The 16,956-nt window shown below is 43.2% G+C and overlaps 1 protein-coding gene across 2 annotated transcripts in view; it reads left to right on the top strand.

Annotated features, from left to right (window-relative positions):
* TTN (titin) overlaps nt 1-16,956 on the top strand; it is a 271,286-nt gene that overhangs the window by 21,831 nt on the left and 232,499 nt on the right. For both annotated transcript variants that reach the window (XM_084799170.1, XM_084799169.1), the window contains 23 exons: nt 150-437; nt 621-686; nt 1,354-1,612; nt 1,823-1,883; nt 2,000-2,215; nt 3,538-3,680; nt 4,593-4,798; nt 5,060-5,293; nt 5,408-5,652; nt 6,515-6,813; nt 6,934-7,098; nt 7,204-7,372; nt 7,486-9,179; nt 9,531-9,812; nt 10,245-10,511; nt 10,604-10,876; nt 11,292-11,555; nt 11,645-11,905; nt 13,631-13,891; nt 14,415-14,678; nt 14,768-15,028; nt 15,153-15,413; nt 15,922-16,182. In XM_084799170.1, the coding sequence (XP_084655296.1) occupies nt 150-437; nt 621-686; nt 1,354-1,612; nt 1,823-1,883; nt 2,000-2,215; nt 3,538-3,680; nt 4,593-4,798; nt 5,060-5,293; nt 5,408-5,652; nt 6,515-6,813; nt 6,934-7,098; nt 7,204-7,372; nt 7,486-9,179; nt 9,531-9,812; nt 10,245-10,511; nt 10,604-10,876; nt 11,292-11,555; nt 11,645-11,905; nt 13,631-13,891; nt 14,415-14,678; nt 14,768-15,028; nt 15,153-15,413; nt 15,922-16,182 (6,700 nt within the window). The remainder of the gene's footprint in view (nt 1-149; nt 438-620; nt 687-1,353; nt 1,613-1,822; nt 1,884-1,999; nt 2,216-3,537; nt 3,681-4,592; nt 4,799-5,059; nt 5,294-5,407; nt 5,653-6,514; nt 6,814-6,933; nt 7,099-7,203; nt 7,373-7,485; nt 9,180-9,530; nt 9,813-10,244; nt 10,512-10,603; nt 10,877-11,291; nt 11,556-11,644; nt 11,906-13,630; nt 13,892-14,414; nt 14,679-14,767; nt 15,029-15,152; nt 15,414-15,921; nt 16,183-16,956) is intronic.

The raw sequence follows: 16,956 nt of genomic DNA, 5'->3' as shown, positions 1-16,956 counted from the left end.
TGAAAGTATTCAGTCATATAGAAAATAGGCCAAAGCCAGCCGTGCTGCGTGTGCCCGTAATGCCGGCACCCAGGGGCAGGCAGACTGAGGCTCCATACTGAGATGCCCGTGCCATGCATGTACTACCGTCACATTGCTCTTCCCTCCAGGCATCGATAGCCGGTAGCGCTATCGCCACATTACAGAAAGAGTTGTCAGCCACATCTTCTACTCAGAAGATCACCAAATCCGTGAAGGCCCCCACCGTAAAGCCCGGAGAGACGAGAGTAAGGGCGGAGCCCACCCCTTCCCCACAGTTTCCCTTCGCTGACATGCCAGCTCCAGATACTTACAAGAGTCAGGCTGGCATTGAGGTGAAGAAGGAAGTTGGCGTGAGCATCAGCGGCAGCACTGTTCGCGAGGAGCACTTCGAAGTCCTGCATGGACGTGAAGCCAAGGTGGGTCACTGAGCTATTGGTGGTGATGGGCCAGGAGGCTGCCTTTCCTCTCTGCTATGCCATATCAAGCATGCTATAGAAGCGGGGTGGTTCTTGCAGAAGTACTTGTATTACGTGCTGATGGTTCATGAGAGGCCCCTCAATTTCATGGGCATTTTGTAACCTCCTTTCTCTGAACCTTAGGTAACGGAAGCAGCAAGAGTGCCTGCACCTGCCGAGCTCCCCGTTACCCCACCTACTTTAGTCTCGGTGAGTAAACACATCCACAGAGTGGGCCCCTGTTTCCCTGTGCTCAAACCCCTTCAACATGTGCTAGCAAGGACCAATTCCTCACGCTTCAGGAAAGTGCCCTTAGTGGGTTTACAAATGCTGGCTTCCGCACAGCACCCTACTTGGCCAGGAAAGGGGTGGGTGTTCCATGCAGCAACCATCGTTCTTGTATGTAAATGACCCTGATCTGTGTGAGGTTGCTTTAGTGGCTGTGGGAACATGAAGGTCAACCGGGCCCCCTTGAAGCCTTTGCCTTCCCATCAGTGGGAGCATTTAAAAACAGATATAGTTGATAACACATAGAAAGTTCTTAGCACCCTGATGGACGGACCGTGAGCAGGGCAGGTCTATTTACAGACCCCATGGAAAAGCTTTGCTGATGGGTGGTGTTTGGTGACATGTCTTTTTTTTTCTCATGTTTTAATTTTATTGATTTGTTCATATTACATCTCATGTCTTATAGTTCCTCTAGACTATAAACATGTGAGACTAACAGGAGCTTCTCAGCTATATGTACAGTGTTATTGTAACTCTGCTAACAGAGACTGGATATGCCAGACACTGATTTCAAATCGGGAACATTCCAGTTTCTGAAGTGATTAATGAATACATGCACAGGAGTATTTCCTTTTCCTTCTCTTTTCAGGGCTTAAAAAATGTGACTGTGATAGAAGGTGAATCAGTCACCTTGGAGTGCCACATCTCTGGATACCCATCCCCCAAAGTGACGTGGTACAGAGAAGACTACCAAGTCGAAAGCTCCATTGATTTCCAGATAACCTTCCAGAGCGGAATCGCTCGTCTCATGATCCGTGAAGCCTTTGCGGAGGACAGCGGGCGGTTTACCTGCAGCGCTGTGAACGAGGCTGGGACCGTCAGTACTTCCTGCTACCTTGCCGTGCAAGGTTAGTAGCATCCTTTCTTGTTCCTAATGTCTGTCAGCATCACCTCTTTCAGCAGCCACACCTTCTTGTAGCAGTTTGTACACATATCAGAGTGCTATCCAGTACGGAAGTTACAAAATAGACTACAGGGCCCACTGGCTCTCCATATGAACTGTAGTGGCTAATGGAACAGGCTGAGGGCTTACTTCAATGTCACCTTCTGTCTTCTAGTGTCGGAAGACTTTGAAAAGGAAACAACTCTGACGGAGAAATTTGCCACAGAAGAGAAACGGTAAACCATTCTTCCACTGGTTTGGTTGCTGGGTCTGCATGGTTTTGACATTTCTTTCCTGTAGCTATTGGCCGACTGCTACCTAGCAGCTAACAGAAACGGCATTCTCTTGCCAGCTTCATCGAGTCACGAGATGTTGTAATGACTGACACTAGCATTACTGAGGAGCAGGCAGGGCCTGGAGAGCCCGCTGCACCTTTCTTCATTTCAAAGCCGGTGGTCCAGAAACTGGTGGAAGGCGGGAGTGTTGTGTTTGAGTGCCAGATCGGCGGCAACCCAAAGCCCCATGTCTACTGGAAAAAATCTGGCGTTCCTCTCACGACCGGATACAGGTATTTGATGGTTGGATGATGGAATATTCTATGGCACAATGGATAAGCATATAACTATGTAGATATTCTAAAGAGTATGCAGATATGTCAGTGTCCCAAAGAAAAGGAGAATGCACCTTTTCTATTGATCCCTGAATGCAGATTTGTCATAATGAAGCAGTATTAGTTAGTCTGGAGTGTTTTTATATTCTCACACAGTTTGAAGGGTTGTTTTGAGGTACAAGAGACTGACATAAGGCTTCTTACATGCTATACAAGCACTCTACAATATTACCAGCCTTATACATAGAGTTGTCTTGAGAAATAAAGCTTTGTGAGAAAAGGAGATGGAGCCGGGCACAGTGGCTCACGTCTGTATGCCCAGCACTTGAGGAGGCAGAGGTAGGCGATGGCTGTGAGTTCAAGGTCAGCCTGGTCTACAAAGTGAGTCCAGGATGGCCAAGGCTACACAGAGAAACCCTGTCTAGGAAAAACAAAAAAGAAGGAAGGAAAGAAAGAAAGAAAGAAAGGGAGGTGGAAGGCATATTTTACATTTCCAGCTTAATTAATTGATAGGGTTACAAAATGGAATATTCTGCATACTCAATTCCAGAAAATATTTGAGAGAACTTCCAATATAGGCATACTATAATTAATTTGCTAGACAATAAAAAAATAGAGGTTATGTAATGCAAAAGGCTAATTATGCATAAAAACCTGTATTAATACACACTTGCAATTGAATAAAAAGACAGTGTGAACACATAGGTGTAATTTCTGATGAACTGGTACTACGACAAACCAGGATCTCAACACTGAGGTATTTAGAATTATAGTATTTTTTTTTTAGAATTATAGTTTTGATTATCCATTTACCTTTACATTAAATAACTAACAAAGAGAAAAATACCTCTGTCTAAATACCCATGTCACCTGCCAGCACAAACAGTGAGGGCACACACCTCCCTGTGTGGCATTGTATTCTGTTAGCTGGTTTGTTTTGTAGACATGTGTTTCCTTATGCTGGCCAGATAAACCTGAACTTCTGGGATCAGGCAAAGCTATGTGGCTCGGCCTCCCATGTCTCTAGGACAATCAGCATATGCCACTATGCCAGCCTGAATAATCTTAGAGACAAAAACTTTAAGTTGTTTGTCCCTCACTACACATTACATGCATTTTCTCGGTTTTCAGCAAATTTATGATTCCTTTTGGCAGAGCTTAGACATGAGGCTTCAGCCAGTGAATTCTGTACCACAGAGCCATTTACAAGTAAATTTAGCTATTTTACTCTAAGGAGGGCTGCTTGTGACCGATATTTTCATTTATTCGTTTCCATGAAGATACAAAGTGAGTTATAACAAACAAACTGGTGAGTGTCGACTGGTGATCTCTATGACTTTTGCTGACGACGCTGGAGAGTACACCATTGTCATCCGAAACAAGCACGGGGAGACCTCTGCGTCTGCCTCCTTGCTGGAGGAAGGTAAGGACCGCGCCGAGTAGTTCCTGCACAAAATGAGCTGGCATGCAGGGGAGCGGCTGTGCGTGTGCGTGTGCATGTGCGTGTGCATGTGCGTGTGCATATGGCGTGTGTGAGCTTCCTGCTCCTCATAGTTTGTTCCCATTCCTTTCGGCCTCAGCTACACAGCCGATGATGGTTTAAACCACAAGGCCTTGAAAGCCACACTTCAGCTAAGCTGCTGAGTTATAGCGCAGTTTCTATTGGGCGAAGGAGACTTTCTAACATTCCCTGGAGATGCATCCCTCACCATGGATGGTAGTGGCAAATTGGAGGATTACCCTCCTTGCCTTCAGAGAATGGTGGCTCTCCACCTCCCTTGCTGCCTGGCAAGCATGTGCCAAGACCGATGCTGGAGCTACCAGTATTTTATAGAAAAGCTGAGAGTCAGGAGTTAGCAATGCTCACAATTTAAAGAAGAAAAACACTGTAGCATTCATGCCAAATAAAATGCTGTTCTTGAGTCACCATTAGTCTCGGCTAGCTTTTCGTGTTTACAGACCATCCCATATGCTGTCTCTCTTGGTTTGCTCCAGACCACTTTAAAGAAGTTAGCTTTTTATCCTCATTTAGCAGTTAAAGCACAGAAAACTCTGAAAGGAAAATGAATGATTATTAATAGCCTCAGAGAAAATGAGGAAGGCCTCAAGGAGTGACTACTGCTATCAAATTCTGTATACAATGGTTTTACTTATTAACGTACATTTGGTTTCAAGATCAAATCTACTAAATATTTATCGAATAATTTTTGATAATGAAAATTTGGAAAATCTGGCTTTGCTTAATTTATTCCAGACATGTTTGCCTGGTTGAATAGTGACATGAATGTTTTGGATAAGAGGACCCCAAAAACTGACTTTCGTTCTTGCCTCTTAGCTGACTATGAGGCACTGGTGAAATCCCAGCAAGAAATGCTTTACCAGACACAAATGAGCACATTTATTCAAGAACCCAAAGTGGGAGAAGTAGCACCTGGATTTGCATATTCTGACTATGAAAAAGAGTATGAAAAGGAGCAAGCCTTAATTAGGAAGAAAATGGCCAAGGATACTGTGATGGTCAGAACTTTTGTAGAAGATCAAGTGAGTAAAACAATAACCATTTCACAAATTGCATTTTCTCCTATAATTTCCCATTTTTGATAAATTCATCTTCAGCCATTTGCAGGTCAAATTCACTGCTAACCATAGGAACCTTCTAGATCCTCTAGAGAATCTAGAACTTTCTAGATTCTCATAGTTACAGATGTCAAAGTCTAACACTGAACCTAATATGTATCCTTAAAGAATTTCCATCAGTGAAGATCTCACTTTTTAATAAGCTATCATCTTTTTACCATGTAGGAATTCCACATTTCTTCCTTTGAAGAGAGGCTAATTAAAGAAATTGAATACAGAATAATAAAGACGACACTGGAAGAGCTTCTTGAGGAAGATGGAGAAGAAAAGATGGCAGTTGACATTTCTGAATCTGAAGCTATTGAATCAGGATTTGATATCAGAATCAAAAACTATAGAATTCTCGAGGGGATGGGCGTCACTTTCCATTGCAAGATGTCTGGATATCCATTACCCAAGGTAAAATAAAAATATTTGTGGAGGTATGCCTTCCATGCTGTGGTAAAGTCGCAAAAAGGTTATACTTTGACTGTTTAACCCTAATGTATTCTCGATGTATGATGCTCTCTGCAGATTGCATGGTATAAAGATGGCAAACGCATCAGACACGGGGAAAGGTACCAAATGGACTTCCTGCAGGATGGCAGAGCCAGTCTGCGCATACCAGTTGTCCTTCCAGAGGATGAGGGCATCTACACTGCGTTCGCCAGCAATATTAAAGGAAATGCAATTTGCTCTGGGAAGCTGTACGTGGAGCCTGCTGCACCGTTCAGTGCCCCAACTTACATGCCCACTCCAGAAGCAGTGAGCAGAATCAGGTAAGGCTTAATCTGGGACTTGAATGGCGGTCCACTTTACACCAGCAAGCATGCCAGGAGCAAATACAAGCGTGCCTTAAGAAAAGTGAGGACCGAAACAGCGCAGAAGCTAAGCGCTGGTGATGCTGGCGATTGCCAAGAGATTTTATCTCTTGCTCTTTGATGAACAAAGGAATTTTAATCAATATGACAAACTATTTTCTCATATGTCTAACAGAACAACAGCACCTATGTGTTTAATGGTCTTAATGAATGATAACCTGGATTTTTATAGCAACCCTACAATGGAGTGGGTGTTTTCATTGCTATTTTGGAAATGGGATCACTGAGATTCCAGTAGGCTGTGGAAATCAGTTCATCCCACACGAGAGTCACATTATAAATGCAAGCCAGTCTAAATGCAAAATTAGTGTAGGGTTTTGCATTGTTTTGTTAGCAAATCCAATTTCTACATTTCCCCCTCTTCTTCCATAAAAATATTTTCTTTTCTCTACATTTACTTATTTAGTTAAACTAATGAACATGTATTAATATAGTTTAAAAATTGAACCAAGGAAATAAAATGACTAATTTAGATAAAGGCGAGGTAGAAAGATAGTATTATGGGCTGCCTAAGATTTTGAGTCTGAGTATCTGGCTGTGTTGATGAACGAGTTTTAATATAATCAAAACATAACATTAGGGACAATAGTAATATATTCTTCTTGGGGGCTCAGTGGGTTTGAGGTGCATTCTAAAACAGGCAGAAGTACATTCTAAACTAACATTCACAATTAAAGCAGAAAGGTATTTGTTTCTGTTTTTGTTTTTCTGTGCCTTATATATTCTTCATGAAAATAATGGCTTACTTTTGTTTTTTCAGGTCTGTTTCTCCACGTTCCGTGAGCAGGTCACCTATATGCATGTCTCCTGCAATGTCCCCTGCACGGATGTCCCCTGCACGGATGTCCCCAGCACGGATGTCCCCAGCACGGATGTCCCCTGCACGGATGTCCCCTGGACGCAGGCTGGAGGAAACAGATGAATCACAGCTGGAGAGGCTGTATAAGCCAGTCTTTGTGTTAAAACCTGCCTCTTTCAAATGCTTAGAAGGACAGACTGCCAGATTTGACTTAAAGGTTGTGGGTAGACCCATGCCAGAGACGCTCTGGTTTCACAACGGTGAGCACAATGCAGTTTTATTGACGAGCGACTGAACACAGAAATAAACTTATGTGTGTACATCCAACAGTACAAAAAAAAAAGCCCTTTTAATATCTGCTCTTGCTTGTTGTTTAACAGGACAGCAAATTGTCAATGATTATACGCATAAAGTCGTCATTAAAGAAGATGGGACTCAGTCCCTCATCATCGTCCCTGCGTCGCCCAGCGACACGGGAGAGTGGACCGTGGTTGCCCAGAACAGAGCAGGAAAATCCACAATATCTGTGACTTTAACCGTGGAAGGTAAAACAAGAGTTTTGTTAACATGAAAACAAGCTATTCTGTCACTTAGGTGGTAGACAGGTATTCCAGCCCCGGCTGCTCTAAGCCGTGACCTTTCTCTTTCAGCTGTGGAGCACCAGATAAAGCCAGTGTTTGTGGAAAAGCTGAGAAATGTGAACATAAAGGAAGGGTCCATGCTTCAAATGATAGTCAGAGCTACGGGCAACCCCAACCCTGACATCGTGTGGCTGAAAAACAGTGACATCATTGTGCCTCACAAGTACCCAAGGATCAGGTATGCTTGAAAAGATAATTAAATTGAACTTTTTATACAAATCCACCAGTCGAGTAAGCAGAAAGTGCTACCACTATATTGATGGAGTTTTTTTTTTTCATATTTTTAAATAGGATTGAAGGAACCAAAGGAGAAGCTGCCCTTAAGATCGATTCCACTATCAGCCAAGATTCCGCCTGGTATACAGCCACTGCTATTAACAAGGCGGGCCGGGACACCACAAGGTGCAAAGTCAATATTGAAGTTGAATTTGCGGAACCTGAACCGGAAAGAAAGCTCATCATCCCACGGGGGACATACAGAGCAAAGGAGATTGCTGCCCCAGAGCTGGAGCCCCTCCATTTGAGGTACGGCCAGGAGCAGTGGGAAGAGGGAGACCTCTACGACAAGGAAAAGCAGCAGAAACCATTTTTCAAGAAGAAACTCACTTCCCTTCGACTGAAACGCTTCGGGCCTGCCCACTTTGAGTGCAGACTAACACCCATTGGCGACCCAACGATGGTGGTCGAGTGGCTGCACGACGGCAAGCCGCTGGAGGCGGCCAACAGGCTCCGGATGATTAATGAGTTCGGATACTGCAGCCTTGATTATGGAGTCGCGTATTCTAGAGACAGTGGCGTCATCACGTGCAGAGCCACTAACAAATACGGTACTGATCACACGTCTGCTACCCTGATTGTAAAAGATGAGAAAAGTCTAGTGGAAGAATCCCAGTTGCCTGAGGGAAAGAAAGGCTTGCAGAGGATAGAAGAGCTCGAGAGAATGGCTCACGAAGGTGCCCTCACGGGTGTGACAACAGATCAAAAGGAAAAGCAAAAGCCAGACATTGTCTTGTTCCCAGAGCCAGTGAGAGTGCTAGAAGGGGAGACAGCCAGATTCCGTTGCCGGGTAACAGGCTACCCTCAGCCCAAGGTCAACTGGTACCTCAACGGACAGCTCATCCGTAAGAGCAAAAGATTCAGAGTTCGCTATGATGGCATTCATTACCTGGATATTGTGGACTGCAAATCCTACGATACAGGTGAAGTAAAGGTCACTGCAGAAAATCCCGAAGGCATGACAGAGCATAAAGTCAAACTTGAAATCCAACAGAGGGAGGATTTCCGATCCGTCCTCAGGCGAGCTCCTGAGCCAAAGCCTGAATTTCACGTGCACGAGCCAGGAAAACTTCAGTTTGAAGTGCAGAAGGTGGACAGACCTGTTGGCACCGGTGAAACCAAAGAAGTGGTGAAGCTGAAGAGGGCTGAAAGGATTACCCACGAGAAGGTATCCGAGGAGTCTGAAGAACTGCGCAGCAAATTTAAGCGCAGGACAGAAGAGGGCTACTACGAGGCTATCACGGCCGTGGAGCTGAAGTCTCGCAAGAAGGATGAATCTTATGAGGAACTCCTCAAGAAGACTAAAGATGAGCTCCTGCACTGGACCAAAGAGTTAACCGAAGAAGAGAAGAAAGCCCTTGCCGAGGAGGGCAAAGTCACGATTCCAACGTTTAAGCCGGAGAGAATTGAGCTTAGCCCTAGTATGGAAGCGCCCAAAATCTTCGAACGAATCCAAAGCCAGACGGTTGGCCAAGGGTCAGATGCTCACTTTAGAGTCCGAGTGGTGGGGAAACCAGACCCTGAATGTGAATGGTACAAAAATGGTGTAAAAATTGAGCGGTCTGACCGGATCTACTGGTACTGGCCAGAAGACAATGTTTGTGAACTGGTCATAAGAGACGTGACTGCTGAAGACTCGGCCAGCATCATGGTAAAGGCTGTCAACATAGCTGGGGAAACCTCAAGTCATGCATTTTTACTTGTCCAAGGTAACCTGAAATGTTTTATATAACTCTCTCTCTCTCCCTCTCTCTCTCTCTCTCTCTCTCTCTCTCTCTCTCTCTCTCTCTCTCTCCCCTTCCCCCTGCTCTTTCTCCTCTCTTTGTTCTCTCCCTCCCTCCCTCTATCCCTTCCCCTCCTCTCTTTCTTTCTCTCCCTCCCTCCATCCTTCCCCCTCCTCTCTCTCTCTCTCTCTCTCTCTCTCTCTCTCTCTCTCTCTCTCTCTCTCTCTCCTTTTCTCTCTCTGCCCATGATTGTCCCTTTAACATATTTAAATGCTTTTCTTTTCCCCATTATTCAAATTGAGAGTTTAATTGTGTTCTTTCCCCCTCCCCTTGTAGCCAAGCAATTGATCACTTTCACACAAGATCTGCAAGATGTTGTTGCTAAGGAAAAGGACACCATGGCAACGTTTGAATGTGAAACTTCAGAACCATTTGTCAAAGTAAAATGGTATAAAGACGGTATTGAGGTTCATGCAGGAGATAAGTATAGGATGCACTCTGACCGAAAGGTTCACTTCCTGTCTGTGCTGACCATCGACACCTCTGATGCTGAAGACTATAGCTGTGTACTTGTGGAAGATGAAAATATCAAAACAACAGCAAAACTTATTGTGGAAGGTAAAAAATAATGACTGCATTGCTTGCTGGAGCCAATTTTTAATCTGTGATAAAATGAGCTAAAGATTTTTTTCTTTCAAAAATACTTTTAATGACTATATATAAACTTTATATCTGGTGTCATCAATTTATATTGTTAAGACTATTGACAATTTGGATTTTTTTTTGGAAGCAGTATTATTTTCTTGCCTCGCTTTAAAATGCCTTAATTGAGATACATCTCCCTGGTCCCAAACTAATTCAAAAATTAAAGTAACTTACTTGTATTAAAATTTCTCAGCCCACCAGCAGGAAGCTATAGAAGACAATTCCTGAAAGTGGAAGGGGAAATAGTAGATATATAAGGCAACATCTCTCTCTACACTCTAACTGTATAACAAGACATTAATTTTATTCATATTTATTCATTTTATTCTTCACTTTATTCTTCAGGTGCAGTTGTTGAGTTTCTGAAAGAGCTTCAGGACATAGAAGTCCCAGAGTCATACTCAGGAGAGTTAGAGTGTATTATATCCCCGGAAAACATAGAAGGTAAATGGTATCACAACGATGTGGAGCTAAAGTCTAATGGCAAGTACTCAATCACATCCCGCCGCGGGCGCCAGAACCTCACTGTCAAGGATGTCACCAAGGAGGACCAGGGAGAGTACAGCTTTGTTGTTGATGGGAAAAAGACAACCTGTAAACTGAAGATGAAACGTGAGTCTTCCCGTCCCTGACAGCTGCACTTTTCATCAGCAGGGTTAATGACAAAATTAACAACATTCTTTTTCTTCCCCTATCTCTCACAGCCCGACCTATTGCTATTCTCCAAGGACTCAGTGACCAAAAGGTCTGTGAGGGTGACATTGTTCAGCTTGAAGTCAAAGTCTCCTTAGAAAATGTGGAAGGTGTCTGGATGAAAGATGGCCAAGAAGTACAGCACAGTGACAGAGTTCATATTGTGATCGACAAACAGTCCCACATGCTACTTATTGAAGACATGACCAAAGAAGATGCTGGAAACTACTCCTTCACTATTTCTGCCCTTGGACTCTCTACCAGTGGGCGTGTCTCTGTCTATAGTGAGTTTTACGTAGTTTTATGTTAATTCTTATCCTTAAAAATATTGTGAGCTGGGTGTAGTAGCGCACACCTTTAGTCCTAGCACTTGGAGGCAGAGGCAGGTGGATCTCTGTGAGTTCGAGGTCAGCCTGGTCTACAAAAAGAGTCCAGGACAGCCAAGGCTCTGTGTAACAGAGAAACCCTGTCTTTTAAATAAATAAGTAAATAGATAGATAAATAAATAAATAAACAAATAAATGTGATGCTAGGGACCGAAAGCAAGGTGTTTTGCATATAAAGCAGGATCCCTATGATGAACTATAACCCCAGATCTAGTTTTATGTTCCCATTAGTACTGAGCTAAAGAACTTGAATGTGCAGAAATTTTAAATGAATTTCACATTCACGCAATTCCTTCTGTGTCTTCTTTTGCAGGTGTTGATGTGATAACGCCTCTTAAAGATGTCAATGTGATTGAAGGTACAAAAGCTGTCCTTGAATGCAAGGTCTCAGTCCCTGATGTGACGTCTGTTAAATGGTACCTAAATGATGAACAGATCAAGCCTGATGACCGTGTACAATCCATCGTCAAAGGCACCAAACAGCGACTTGTGATTAACCGAACACACGCTTCCGACGAGGGGCCTTGCAAGCTGGTGGTTGGCAGGGTTGAAACCAGCTGCAACCTCTCTGTGGAGAGTAAGGGCCGTTCTATGCCACTAGTCATTGCTTCAAGCATCTTACAGTCTCCCTGTGATAATGACCATCTAATTTTTCTTTTCCCTTAGAAATTAAAATTATCAGAGGCCTCAGTGACCTGACATGCACGGAAACTCAAAATGTGGTGTTCGAGGTCGAGCTCTCCCACTCAGGTATCGATGTCGTGTGGAATTTTAAGGGCAAGGAAATTAAGCCCAGTTCTAAATATAAAATTGAAGCTCATGGGAAGATATACAAACTCACAGTCCTGAATATGATGAAAGATGATGAAGGAGAATATGCATTTTATGCTGGAGAAAACACAACATCTGGAAAGCTCACCGTGGCAGGTTTGTATCGTGATCTCTCAATCTAAGTTCTTCTGGGGAGCAACTATTGTAACTATAGAGACATTGCTTTCATCCTTCCCTCCAGTCCCCATCTGCTTCCCACTGCCATGCCTCTTAACACACGGATCTCAAGGCTAACAGTCCCTCACCTCTGTCTCTGCCAGCCTAAACCGTGAGTGTGTGTGCTCAGCCCCACCTCAGATGCCGTCTATACGTCAGTCTCGGCTGCTGTCATCTCCACGAAGCTCTCTTTAACCTCTCCACTTCTTTCTCTAATCCCAGGATCCCTTTGTCTTTGACTCCTTCGTGGTCCTTATTAGACACTTGTCTTATTCCCCGTTTCCTTTCCCACACGATAGCATATGGCCCTTGGACGTAGAACTAATTGCTTCTTTCTCTTCTCTGTGTGCTCAAGATAGATGATCAGTAAATGTTTGCTAAACTGAGCTTCATTTTAACTTCGCTTCAATAAAGATTTCTTTTTAAGCATCCTTTTTCTCTGACTTCACTCTTGTGGACTTAATATTTTCTATTTCAAACACAACCTCACTAATCTGTGCCTCTCTTGTGGTGTGAAGGGGTCACACGCCTTTCCCATTCGGCACAAGTGCTTAGTTTCAGGATGAAGAGTCATAATTATAGTCTAGCTGCCAACATAGAAATAGAAATCATCATTAGCGTTTCTGGTCCATTGCATCTGAGTATTGAGGGATTGAGGCGGGGGCGGAGGGAATATTCTTAGATTTAATTATTCTTGTATATAAGCAGGTCGTGTGGTAAAAGTGTGTCCTACTTGATATGAAAGTCTCATGATTCATGACTTTTACCTTGTGACATAATATTTCCTTAGAGAGTTGGCCATAAAAGACATGTCAGGTAAAACCTCAAGTCCTTTACTTTTTATAAGACTATTTTAAATATCATTTTAAGTATGTAAAAACACAGGCTTTGACCCCCTATGTGATTTTATTTGACATGGTCCCAATAGGGACTCTAACAGGGACACTAGAAACTCAAAACACAAAAGTGAAGTGGGTGGGTGTCTTTTTTAAGAATTTGGAATTTAGAGGAAAACAGATGCCCAGGCAACTAAGTGGTTAAAGCAGACACCCTGTTCCCAGTGATGAGGGGTGACGCTAAAGCAGAAAGCCCAGGGAACTGGGGTGTATGAGAAACATATTTAACATTCCACAAAAGCGCTATTGAAAGATGGACATGATTACAGATTTATAACTACATTCCCAAACGCTTAGAAGGCTGAGGCAGGAGGATTCCCATGAATTTGGGGCCATTCTGTGTTACAGAGTAGGACATTGTCTCAAATAAGAATATAACAAACCCTTCGCCGACTTTGACATGTTGTTCAGCAAGATTTTTCTCAAATCTCAGATATATACTAAGAAAATAATTCTTAAAAGACAAAATAGCATGCTTTAAAATACAGGGAGTTGAGCGGAAAGCTATCTATGTGGCATGCTGTGTGTCACAGGTTTCAGAACTCTGTGTTAAAATGGTGTTTTTCCCTTTGTACAATGATGTTTTTACTTTTTAATCACGCACACTTAAAGGATTTCCATGGTGCTTTCTAAAATAGGTAAAAAAAAAAAAATACACTTATTTTTAAAATCATGTTCTACAATTTGATATTTGATGTTTAATTATGCAATGATTTCTTTTGTATGACTATTTTGAAGGACTCACATGTGTTCTACTCTTGTTTTGAAGGGGGAGCCATCTCAAAACCCCTCACAGACCAGACTGTCGCTGAATCCCAGGAGGCTGTGTTTGAATGTGAAGTTGCCAACCCCGAGTCTGAGGGGGAGTGGTTGAAGGATGGAAAACACTTAACGCTGAGTAACAACTTCAGAAGTGAGTCCGACGGCCACAGACGAAGGCTGATCATTGCCGCCGCCAAGCTAGATGACGTAGGAGAATACACCTACAAGGTGGCAACCTCCAAAACATCTGCCAAGCTGAAAGTAGAAGGTCAGTAACATAAGGACAGCCCTGTATTTCCCAAATCCTGCTACTGTCTTAACAGTCACCACTGTCACAGTCAAGTTCAGTGTCACATACATCTTCATTTTAAATCATTACTTTGTCAACTTTTTCTTTGAAACCCTATATGAGCATGTGCAAGTTTTCATCAGATGTTTTTTGTTTGTGATGAAATCATTGCTTGGGGTCTGTGAAACAATTGCATCAGACACTCTGATACCGTATTCCTTTTACACCCTTCTTCAATCAGTCTATTAAGCTGTTAGTATATGGTATGCACACATCATGTCACTGAAATATAGTGCAACCATTTCACAATGCCCACCTCCAACTGGATCTCAGATTTCTTAAGTCATTGCCAAGTGTCTTTTAAAATGAGGGACCTACAGAACTACCAAAAGTTGACTAACCGTTCTTCTGCACGCTGGCAGGCAGTGACCAGGCTCAGAACTTCTTTGGCTTGCTGGTCATTCACTGCTGTTTTCCAAACCAATTCTTATCTCTTCTACAGCTGTCAAAATTAAGAAGACTCTGAGGAACCTCACTGTGACGGAGACACAGGACGCTGTCTTCTCTGTTGAACTCACGCACCCAGACGTCAAAGGTGTCCAATGGATCAAAAATGGAGTCGTCCTGGATTCCAATGACAAGTACGAGATCTCAGTCAAAGGAACACTTTACTCTCTGAAGATTAAAAACTGCGCCATGGCAGACGAATCTGTCTACGGCTTCAAACTGGGCAGACTGGGAGCCAGTGCCAGGCTTCACGTTGAGAGTAAGTTGACCCAGATATTTCTCGGTAGATAACTTGTGGTTCTCATTGGGTTCCCCGCGTTACTGAATTCCTCCAACTCTCCTCATTAGCTGTCAAGATTATTAAAAAACCAAAGGATGTGACTGCCTTGGAAAATGCCACTGTTGCCTTTGAGGTCAGTGTTTCCCATGACACGGTTCCAGTAAAATGGTTCCATAAGAACGTGGAGATCAAGCCGAGCGACAAGCACAGATTGGTGTCGGAGAGGAAGGTCCACAAGCTGATGCTGCAGAACATCTCCCCCTCCGACGCCGGGGAGTACACAGCCATGGTCGGGCAGCTGGAGTGCAAAGCCAAGCTGTTTGTGGAGAGTAAGTGTCTGACAGCCTCTCTGTTGCGTTTCCCTGGGGATGCTGCTAGGCTTATGACTCTGTGTTCCTTCCTCTGTGTTAGAAATGAATTAACTGAGAGTGTTCTAATTTTCCCCCTCCTAAGCACTACACATCACAAAGACTATGAAAAGCATTGAGGTCCCCGAAACCAAAGCGGCCTCTTTTGAGTGCGAGGTGTCCCACTTCAACGTTCCTTCCATGTGGCTGAAGAACGGCGTGGAAATTGAGATGAGCGAAAAGTTCAAGATCGTTGTCCAGGGGAAGCTCCATCAGCTGGTCATCATGAACACAAGCACCGAGGATTCAGCAGAGTACACGTTTGTTTGTGGCAATGACCAAGTCAGCGCTACCCTGACAGTGACGCGTAAGTAAATGTATACATGTAGGTCCATGTGAGTGTGTATGTGTGTGTATGTTCATGTTGTGTGCGTGCACATATGCATGTGTCTGTCTCTGGATGTTTATATGTGCACATACACATACCTGAATGCTTACCAGGCTTATTCTTGCATATCTTACACTTTTTTCACAATCGTTGAATCTATTAGAAACATTCTTGATAAAACTCCTATTGTATGCTTGCAGTGAGTCTCTGCTAGCCTCTTAATGTGCATAAAAGTTCTTATAACAGTATCAACAGAAGTTCATCTACCTAGAAAGATGACCCTATGCCTCTCGCTGTGTGCCCTGCCACTCTCTCAGCTGGCCTTCTCATTCATGAACACTGTCAAAGCTCCCACCTCCAAATTATAATCGTATTAACCCACAGACGAAAAACATTCGAAACTCCCACTCTGCACTTATTACCACCCACTACATATTTACATTGCAAACTCGGATGCTTCACTGTTTTTTCTAATCCTTTTCTGTAGCAATCATGATTACATCCATGCTGAAAGACATCAATGCTGAAGAAAAAGACACCATAACCTTCGAGGTGACCGTAAACTATGAAGGCATCTCTTACAAATGGCTAAAGAATGGTGTGGAAATCAAGTCAACTGACAGGTGCCAGATGAGAACCAAGAAGCTCACACACTCACTGAACATCAGGAATGTTCATTTTGGGGACGCTGCTGACTATACTTTTGTGGCTGGAAAAGCCACGTCGACGGCCACCCTTTATGTGGAAGGTATGATATTCTAAATGTATCCACAGTGAGGTGAGGGGGCGGGAGCCAAACATACCATGTAAAGTATTAATCTGTCAATTCATTAATTGGATAAATTAAATGCATTCTGGCCATACAACTGGAATGGTAGTTAGATATAAAAGGGGATTACTAACACATGCTTTAACATGGGGAAATGCTGGAAATGTTATGAGAAATGAAAGAAGCCAGCCACAGAGCAACACGTACTGTATGAGTCCATTATATGAAATGGCCCTAATACACACATCTATTGAGCACACTTCATTAGCTTCTGTCTAGCGGGAGGTGATGAGAAGTGGTCTCAGATATGATGACTAAGCTACGCCTGAGTTCTTTCTGGGGAAAATGAAATGGCCTTAAAATTATGGGGGTAGTTATATAATATATACAATGGAAGCCATTGAATAAAACCCTCTAAATCAGGACTAACTCTTTGGTTTCTCTGGGACACATTGGCTTGGCCATGCATTAAATCCAGGGTGTCCGGCTGTGTTAGTTAACTGAAACATGTGTTAACTAATTGAAAACATGCATATGTTCATTTTACATGGCACTGTAGTAAGATGGTATCTTGTTTGTGTTTAAGAACAATGCAATACATTTAATTAAGTTCTAAACCATCCTCAAAACGTTCTAAGTACGTTTACAGATTTTGAGTTGGGCCACGTTCATAGCTATCAAATCCAGCCCCCTGTCAGATACCTCTGCAAATGTATAAATCAAGCAGCATGTGACTTACATATCACTAAAGAT

This window comes from Acomys minous, assembly GCF_964271855.1.
Source record: "Acomys minous genome assembly, chromosome: 10".
Classification (NCBI taxonomy): Eukaryota; Metazoa; Chordata; class Mammalia; order Rodentia; family Muridae; genus Acomys; species Acomys minous.
The sequence above is the reverse complement of the archived record's forward strand: the minus strand, read 5'-3'. Positions and strand labels throughout refer to the sequence as shown.